Consider the following 9,801-nt stretch of genomic DNA (forward strand, 5'->3'; position numbering starts at 1 on the left):
GTGTTGGTGTTGGTGCCGGTGCCGGTGCCGGTGGTGGAGGTAAAGGTGCCAGTAGTGATGAAGGGTATTTTTGTCCAGAAAAATTTAAAAGGACGATTTTAATACGAAAAAAAACGTTAAGGATGATTCTAAATTAAAAATTATGTCGGTGATGGTTTCGATTCTGGCCCTCAACGTTAGGGACCAAAATAATACTTACCTCATAATTTAATGAGATAGAGCTAATTAAAATAAGAATTTTAATACTAATTTTAAAGAATTTAGCCTAAAGTTGAGTCGAACGGACCAAACCGATTGAACCGGGTCCATATTGGACCTAAGTCCAACCTATATATCATTACCCTCACCCTTTGTTTAAGCAACAAAGATCCTAAAAGAGAGAGAGAGAGTGCAAAAATGGTGTGAAGGATGGGGAAGAGAACCCTCATGTAACACTATTCACTCCCCAATTGTTTGGTTCATAACTTTCAATCCGGAACTCCGATTGACGAGCTGTTTGTGGCCACACGTTCGTCTCAGAGTTCTCTTCAATTTTATCCAAACAAAAAGGTATGTATTTCTCTAATTTGTGCCCAGTTCTCCATTCAATTCTGTTTTCACGTTTTAGTTATGGGTGTTGAGTGATTTTGATAATTTTAGTGGTTTAGTTACAATCTAACATGGGATGATTGTTGTATTTTACCTCAATAATCAATAGGTAAGGTAAAAAAACTCTAAACCCTTGTGATTTGCCCAATTTTGTATGTCTTTGTGCTAAATTGTTAAATTGTATGAACTAGTTAAATTTATGTTGAATTAGAGTTGAATTTGTCAAATTGGAGCTCTTGGAATAAACTTTTGGTGGCTGAAATCATTGGGTGTGGATTGGAGTCTTTGAAGCTTGAATTGTGGTGGTTTTGAGCTTAGGGAAGAATCGGGTAAGGTATGGTTTCGATTTCTCGTAAATAATATATAATGTCTCGTGAAAACATAGGTTAGATGACTATAAGATAGGTTGGATCATGTATGTACGTTAAAAGTTAGTAATCCTAACAAAAAGATTGATGATTGATGATTTTGATGATGATTGATGAGGAATGTGAATTGTTGAATGATTGACGGAAGCAAATTTGGATTGTGTATTGGTGCAAATTTAGTGATTTTAATTAGTGCAAAAATGTGTTTAAATTGATATGGTTGATGATGTTGGTATTTGATGATGATAATGTATTATGATGAATAAATGTTGTTGATGTGTGATGCGATAAAAGTTTGGTTATGCTAAGACTTGATGGGGGATGGTGAAAATGAAGTATTGGCATGTTGAGGCATGTGTGTGGTGTGTGTATATGAATGATATGATGAAATTATGTAGAATGAGGTTAAGTATTAATATGGTTAGAATGATGATCATATAAGTGAGTGTGTGATCTTAAGTAGCAATGAATTGTATTGGGTTGATTGATATTGAAATTGTAGTTTGACTCGTAGATGAATTTGAAGTAGAAAATGGTAAGATTGAGTTTGGACATGTTGTAGTAATGGTAGGAAATTATATTGAGTATATTGGAACTGATTTGGGTGTAAAAATCATGGTTTAAATTGAGAATTTGGAAGGTTTGGAATGGAAAGTTTTGAAAGCTTTGAGGTTTGGTGCTTTTATGAAACCTTGATTTTTAATGAACTTCAACAATCCATAACCTGAGTCTCAAATTTTGAATTTGAATGAAACCTATTTCAAATTAAAGATGATTTCAAGAGTTTTAAAATGATAAAAATTTTGTGAAAATCTGAATTTTGTAGAGGAAGTTATGGATGTCGGAAGTTAGGTGCAAAAATTTGTTTTCTGCAAACTTAACATTTTTCTGGTAACTGGTTTGGATGCGTACGCGGAACCCACACGCGTCGTGGGTGTTGGCCTCTGTCCAGCACTCTCGCATACGCGGCGCATATCTATGTACACGACATGGTCCAAATTTACCTGCGTGTATACGCACGAGGGGGTGTGCGTACGCACAATCTGAGAAGTTTGCAGGCGTGCGTACGCACACACATGTATGCGTATGTACACTCCCCTGTTTTGCTCCAAAACTCCGTTTTTCACGATTTGACCTTTCCGACAAGCTTGTAAACCTCCAAAATTATTGTTTAGATGAAGATTCACTATTTTGAACTATTGAAATTCCTCTGATTTTCCAAACCTCTAAAAATTCTGATTAAAATTTATTAGTAAGGTTTGAGTCACGAAGTAAGGGTTAGCGAGTGGAAGAAGATAGAGATGGGCATCGGAGGAGTTGAAGAAGGGGATATCTGATTTGATGAGGTGATTAAAGTAATGAATGAAATGTAATGAGAATAGTGGTGATATTATGAGATGATAATGAAGGAGTTTGATTGAGAAGATGAGGAATGATCATGTTTGAGATATACGTGATCGGGTAAGACGCAGTGGTGTTATCCACTTGCTCCGGATATGAATTATGAATGAATGGATGAACAAGAATGAACTGTAATGATAATGAAAATGTGTTTTTGAATGTGACTCCAGGTAAGATGCAGTGGTGTTATCCACTTGTTCCGGGTAAGATACAGTGGTGTTATCCACTTACTCCGGAAGAGTTCGATGCTTCGGGTAAGATGCAAGGGTTGTGTTTCGTTGCCGCTTGCTCAGGTCGAGAACTGTAACACCGTTTGGGTAAGAGGCAGTGGTGAGATTGTCCTCTGCTCCGGATACGCAGGTAAGATACAAGGGTTGTGGCGTTGTCATACTTGCTTCGTGTTTGGTGTTTTGTCCAGAATTAGCTACCAGACATATCGGGTTTTGCTTTATAACCGACAGATGAGACTTATCAGCCATAGGACATGTATACATCATATGCATATGTGTGTTTTGTTTGATTGTGCATTTAATTGGGCCTGCCTATGTGATTATTATACTTGTTATATTTACTTCCTGCTATATCTGTATCCTACTTGTGTTTGCTTTGTCTGTATTAATTGTCAGTGCACTGAAATTTGGAAGATTAGAAGAAGGTGAAAAGTTAGGACTTAAGTTAGAATGGAATTAAAAATAAGAACTTTAAATAACCAACCCTGTTTATAGTTTTTAAATGATGACCTTAAGCTTTTCAAAGCTCTTCGAATATATACTTATTTCAACTATACAATGTATATGTATATTTTATTTTTAGAGGTCGTAATATTTCGCTATTTCTACCTTACAATTCAAGCGTAAGTTCCGTGTGGTAGGGTGTTATAAATTTTTTTATTTATATTCTTGAAAAATAAAAAAATAAACATTACTTTTTTTTTTAAACATAAGTAAAAATTTAATGCTAAAGATTACATATATAAACACACTAACGATTAGAAAGATGTACACATACTAGTTTGTGACTTTCATGGATCTGTGTGCAACAATTCTCTATCTCTCTGGTAGCTCTTAAATCAATCACGGTGAGTAGTATTTGTAACAAATAACAAAAAAAAAAAAAAAAAAAAAGAAATAAGTAAATGCATTTTTAACTTTTTGCCCAAAGAGGTCAATTACTTATTAAATTGTAGCTAGATAATTAGTTTTACCTTTTTTTATTTTACTTTCTGGTAATAACTGAAACATCGATTTCATGTAAAGTAAAAGGAATTTATGAAAATAAAAACTATATATAATTATATAAAGATTATATATATAAATATAAAAATGTTAATTTTAATTATATAATTTTTATGTCATTTTTGCTTTTTCTAGAAATAAAATTTTATCTATATTTAATAAAGTGGAAATAATGTTTATTTTCTAATTCTATTTTTTGAGAGTATAAATAAAGAAATTAAAAAATATTTGTTTAAATGTGTGAAAAAATAAAAAATTAATATTTTTATATATTATATATAATATTTTAAATAAAATACACGTTTACAAATATTTGGATAAAAAATTATATTATATAATAATATATTTTTATCAAAATTAACTATTACAATGTTTTATTTTTTTTAACGAATAATTTAATTATTTTCAAGTAATATAAAATAATTAATAATTAAAAATAATACCGCATAATAATTAATTTTAATAAATAAAAAAATATTTTTATATGTAATTATATGCTTTATATTATTTATTTTAAAATAAAAGATTACACTTGTCATTTTTAAAATATTATATATTAAATATATTTATGTATGTATGTACTAATATATTTTATATTTATAAAGTCTATTAATATTTTTTATAATATCTTTTAATTTTTATTTAATAAAATTTAACAAATCATAAAAAATATCGCATCAAATTCACATAAAATTGTTGGACTCTTTCAAAACACACCTATTTATTAATGCTTTGAACATCCGTAAATACAAATAATAGTTTATTCTATATATAACTAGTGAATGACCTATGCGATGCACGAAAAATATTTAGCACTGAAATTAACAAGGAAATAGATTCTTTCCAGTTTTTTTAACATTTGAGAAAATGCAGTGTGATCTCTCACTGTTAACTTTATAAGTGGGGGCAAAATTAAATATGAGAGAGAGAGCAATCAAAGGTAAAAGATCACGATTGACACCATCCAGTTTTTTCTTCAATGGAGAGGATCCATTCCCAATTAACAAAATACATTATTTATGCATAATATAGTGTGTATCATAATCAAATAAAATTATACTTAAAAATTTTAATGTCTGTCCTTAATCGAATTAAACTAACATATACAAATTTTTCAACATAAATGAGAAACTGAAAATCATTCTTTGCAAATTCGTTATTAATGTAAAAAAGTTTCTTCATGTCATGTTACATAACAAAAACACAATTTCATATATTTGCTGAACAATCAACAAAAAAATAGGTTTAACATTGGATAGAGTTACCTAATAACCTCCTATTAAACATTGAACCACCTAATAAAAAATATCAAGACTTCAACTTAAAAATGTTATCCACAATTTACTAATCAATCATCCTCAATGATACAAATAGAGATTTTTCTACACATAAAAAAATTAATGCTCCGAGTCATAGATTATGAAAAATCTCCTTATACACAAAGGCCATAAATGCATTAGGGAACAAAAGAATCTAAAAAGCATAAAAAAAAGAGAAACAAAAGTTGATAAGAAAGCAAATGAAATTAAACATGAAATAAATGAAGGGTTATTTTATTTAGAAATACATAATAAAAAAATATAGGAGAACGTTGGTACTCTGATAATTATATAGAAATATTTAAGATTTCATCAAAATCATGATTTATTAATTATACTCTAATATTAGCCTCTAATAAAAAAATATTGCTTCAATGTAATATTGATAATATGCATTATAAAACACATAATGCATATTGAATTATAAATTTAATTACCTTTATAATAGTTAAAAGAATTAAATGTTAAACATGCATTAACTTTTTATATACTAAAAAGATAAATTATAAAATATTAAAAATCATATTGTATTTCTATTAAAGTTTTAAATAATTTGTTAAAGATTGCAACCATAATTATTACAGTACTAAAATATGTATATAACTTGTTCTATTTATTTTAATTTCGCAAGAAAAACTGCAAAATATCACTGATCATACTAAAAATAAACACAAAGGCATGATCTTCCATTTTATTAGTGATTAGATTCAAACTAAACTATCAATACTCGTGTCAATAATTACTTAATATGTCAACAATGCACTTATATATTCTATAAACTTTAGAAATAATATTGGTCTCTCATTAGATTTACAGTGAAAACGAATGATACAACAAATTTTAATTTGTATATATAGACTATTTCTTAATGGATTGAAGTTGAGAAACCTCTCAAATCACTCTTTTGGGGTACCAATTGTATCACTTGTATAGCAAATCGTTCAAAAGTACTGAAGATTACTTCTTCCCTCCATCGAAGTCTGAAAAAAGGCAAGTGCTACTAAACCAAAACTACAAAAAAATAAAATAACAATAAGTTGTGTTAAGAAACCAAACCTGTTATCCAAAAAAACAGATGGTGCACAATTTTGATTTTTATAGATTGTTATAAATCAATTTAATAATATGATAATAAAAAATCTTTAAAGCCAAAATTATATCCTTTAAATAAAAAAAATGAAAATACAATATACAGACAAATCAAAATTAGCACACAACTCTTTTAAAAATAAATAAAAAAGAACACGTAGACATATAGAATCTTCTTGCCCACTTAATTGCTCAAAGACGGAATGATATCAAATTTATCAATCACATGAACAAGTCTTTCAAGAACTTTTTAGTCCTAAATCATTTTAGAAACATAAATGGTTATTTTTTTTAGAAAACTGGATGCACAATACACAAAGTCTAACAAAGAGGACCTAAATACAAATGGTCATATGATAATTCAACACAACATTTTTCTATCAATGGTTAACTAAATCTCCAAAATTCATAACATTTCCTAATTATTCAGCTGATGCATATAGATATGCTCAAACACACACAGAAGCACCAAGAAAGGAAAAAGAAATAAGAGTACAACTAATTACCAATCACAAACTTGTAAGGTAAAAATCCTATGTTCTCATTGTACTTCCTTTGATAAAAAATCTGCCCCAATAGTTTTTTTTGTACTAATTGCTAAACTTATTATTTATATTTCTAAATTATATTTATTAGGAAAATATAAGAATATGAAGCTCCTTGGTATACCGTTAAACTATACAAAAACAAATCACAAAAAAATACAATAAGAATCAATAATGATAAATAATTTTGAAGACAATCAAATGCCAAAGAATACCTTATTCATCAAAGATGTCTTTCTCACTAATTGATGTAAACTCAAGCTTCAACCACAATTGAAAGTGCACAAATGATTCAAATAATTGTTACATATAGTGAAAATTATTTTACAGTATCAACAAATCATAATAATAATGATAGAAAACTAAAAAAAAAAAAGAATTGGTATAACAGTAAAAGAACAAAAACTCACAACTAAGTTACCTGAAAAGGATTAATTTCAAAAGCATGAGTTTCTTTCTCTTCAATAGCTGCTGCCACCTCAGCTTCATTTAGCAACTTACCATGAATGCCTTCAATTTTATCTGCTGCTTTGCTAATTGCAAATCCATCTCCATTTGTACATATAAGAGAAAAGTCCATATGGAATTTGAATTTCACTGGTTCAGTCAGAGAATGCACATTGCATAGTATTTAAGATACAGTAACATTTTTAAATGTTCACATCCAAAGTTGCATGCATCCACAACATCTATACCACAATCACATATTAAACAATATTAAAATTGTGAAAAAAAAGAAAGGTACTTTCTGCAACCCCAAAATCACAAACAAATGCATCTTTTATGACAACAATTTCTACTAAGATTTAAACATGAAAATTCTAGAAGTATGCATATACTTTAAAGGCACATGCGCACATCAACGGTAAAAAAAAATACCCAACCAAGACAAAATAAGCTGAAAGCTTTTTGTTCATATCAATGCCTCAGGAGCTAATGTTCAAACACAAATAGTTCACTGCTCTGATCAATTTTAGCCAAAGTTATTTAAAAATAAAATAAATTAAAAAGGTGTTCATGAGGAAGAAAGCCTGTAGAGTGATAAAGCCAGAAAAATGTTATTCGTTGTTATGCTTTAGAATGACACTCTCATCCACCCATCCATTTTCCTTCCGAAAAACACTTTAACAACAAATTTGAGAAGCTAAAAACTCGAGTTTTCTCAGTATTATGAACATGAATTCATATAACATCAGGCAAAAAGAAAAACAAAAAAGTCCAGATTTGAAGTAAACCAGTTACAAAAATAGAAAGAAAATCGTGAATTTAAGAGAGAGGAATGTACCCAGAAGCTGATATGCACTCTTAGACTGCGAAGAACAGCGGAGCAATCGATGCATATGAAGAAGCCATACGTAATGGACGCTCATGTTGGATTCTTCACATTGCAATCGAAACACATCTAAAGCGAAAAAATAAAAAACGAATTTAAAAATCACAAAAAGTAAAAATATAGTAGATCAGAAAAAAAAACTTGAAAAACATCAAACCAAAAATCTCAAAATTGAAAATCTGGACATCAGAAGTGATCAAACTTTGTTTTCAAAGAGCTTGTTTAGAAGTCCCTTGTAAAGTACCCAGAATCCCCATAGTTGTAGCGGATCCGCTGCCACCACCGTTGCCGTGCATGCCTCCACATCTGCGTCCTCCTTGGTTGCAATCCCTGGCCATATGGCTTATCCCCACCACAGCTGTAGCACGCGCCAGAAGAACGACTGAATACAGTAAACAATGAAAACAGGAGATTATAAATATACTTGTTTTTTCAATTCAAAATTGAAATTTGAAATTTCATATTCTTTTGACTTGTCTGAAGAGGTGGAAAATAAATGTAGGTGAGAATGAATAAGAAATAGTTAGTATTGAAAGAAAAATTAAAAGAAAGAATTGTCAGAGTCATTAAAGCCAAAAGACAAAATTTACAATGCCATAAATTGTCAGAGTCATTAAAGCTCAGATGAACAAACATTACATATATAACACCTTAAAGAACTCAACCCTCATGCCGTCCTCTTCAAGACAATTGAAATGCATTCACTTACTTACCAGTGTGTCAAGAAAGAAGAGCAAGTTGTTAACTTGTCTTACCAGATTTCTAATGCCAACATCCACGAAAAAACTTATCATGAAATCATCACAATTTAAACAATCAGCAAAGAAACTTTTCTGAGAAAGCTAATATGTACTTCGAAGATGCGACGAATAGCGGAGCAAACGATGCATATGAAGACCCTATACATAACCGATGCCCATGTTGGATTCCTCACATCGCAGTCGAAATGCAACTGAAGCGAAAAAATAAAATCAAATTAAAATCACAAAATTTTAGAATATGGAACAAAAAATTGAAAAACCTCAAACGAAAAACCTTAAAATTGAAAATTTATGGAATCGAAAGTAATCAAAGCTTGTTTTTAGACTTGGCCGTGAATTTTCTGAACATTGCGCTAGGAATCAGAGAAAAAACAGAAGAGCTGGAAAATAAAAGCTTTTAGGTCAGAAATTGCTACAAACTCAACTACCACTTCTCCAAAATTCAAAATTTAAAATTCACTAAAAAAATTAGAAAAACAGGTAAAAAAAAGAAGGAGAAAATTAATTGAAATGAAAGAGTGAATAACACTATTGGGAGTGAAAAAGAATAAGAGGAGGAGTTGTTAGAAAATATTAAAGACATTGAAACAACCATACAAACTGAACAATGAATGCTGGGTTATAATTATACTCTTCTTTTGCCATTCAAATTTAAAATTTTAGGTTTTTGATACCTGTAAGGTGAAGAGGAAATAAATATTGAAGTAGAAGATGAAGGAGAATTAATTAAAGGAAGAAGTTGTTTTAAGAAGCAAAGTTTACTTGAAAAAAAAATAAATGATTGAATGAGAGACCACACATGAACTAACTATTTAGAGAATACCATAAAATGTCCAACTCTCAAGCTCTCTCTAACATGACACGTTAGATTTCCACTATCTGACAACCCTCTATTAATAGTTTAGTATTAGATTAAGCACTTGTCAGCTTCGCAAGTGACAATGGTTAAAAAAAATTTTGACATGTACTTTAAATATACATATTAAAATTATTAATTAAAAAGATTTTTTTTAATAAAAATCGCCCAAATTTTAAGTTTTTACTATATTTATTATACCTCTATTATAATTAAAAAAATAGCTATGTAAATATGATGCTACATAGTTTTTTTTTTTTTTTTACATTTCTCATTCTTTCGCAACGACTTTTAAAATTAATTTAT

General features: G+C 29.5%; 1 protein-coding gene across 9 annotated transcripts; it reads right to left on the minus strand.

The window, feature by feature from the left end:
• Window positions 1–5,662: 5,662 nt before the first annotated feature.
• On the minus strand, window positions 5,663–9,411 carry LOC112754237 (uncharacterized). 9 transcript variants are annotated; one of them, XM_072219313.1, is made up of 7 exons: window positions 9,314–9,411; window positions 8,732–8,830; window positions 8,123–8,260; window positions 7,831–7,947; window positions 6,967–7,094; window positions 6,761–6,806; window positions 5,663–5,922 (listed from the first exon to the last, which is right to left on the minus strand). In XM_072219313.1, the coding sequence occupies exons 2-6, from the start codon at window positions 8,766–8,768 to the stop codon at window positions 6,762–6,764; spliced, it is 465 nt and encodes a 154-aa protein (XP_072075414.1). In that variant the 5' UTR covers window positions 8,769–8,830; window positions 9,314–9,411; the 3' UTR covers window positions 5,663–5,922; window position 6,761. The 9 variants fall into 9 exon arrangements, 7 of the variants coding, with proteins under 7 accessions (XP_072075414.1, XP_072075413.1, XP_029149418.1 ...); XM_072219312.1 differs by having other exon boundaries at window positions 6,967–7,142; XR_011873514.1 differs by having other exon boundaries at window positions 8,081–8,830.
• Window positions 9,412–9,801: the final 390 nt, after the last annotated feature.

The sequence above is a fragment of the Arachis hypogaea genome, chromosome 16 (genome assembly GCF_003086295.3).
Source record: "Arachis hypogaea cultivar Tifrunner chromosome 16, arahy.Tifrunner.gnm2.J5K5, whole genome shotgun sequence".
NCBI classification, from domain to species: domain Eukaryota; kingdom Viridiplantae; phylum Streptophyta; class Magnoliopsida; order Fabales; family Fabaceae; genus Arachis; species Arachis hypogaea.

What these genes read in the sequence shown, in the direction of transcription:
- LOC112754237 (XM_029293584.2), bottom strand. Translation starts at nt 8,768, where the DNA reads ATGCATCGTTTGCTCCGCTATTCGTCGCATCTTCGAA. An exon ending in CTATTCGTCGCATCTTCGAA is followed by an intron (nt 8,261 to 8,731) that starts GTACATATTAGC and finishes TACTGTATTCAG; the next exon opens with TCGTTCTTCTGGCGCGTGCT. An exon ending in TACAACTATGGGGATTCTGG is followed by an intron (nt 7,948 to 8,122) that starts GTACTTTACAAG and finishes TTTTCGCTTTAG; the next exon opens with ATGTGTTTCGATTGCAATGT.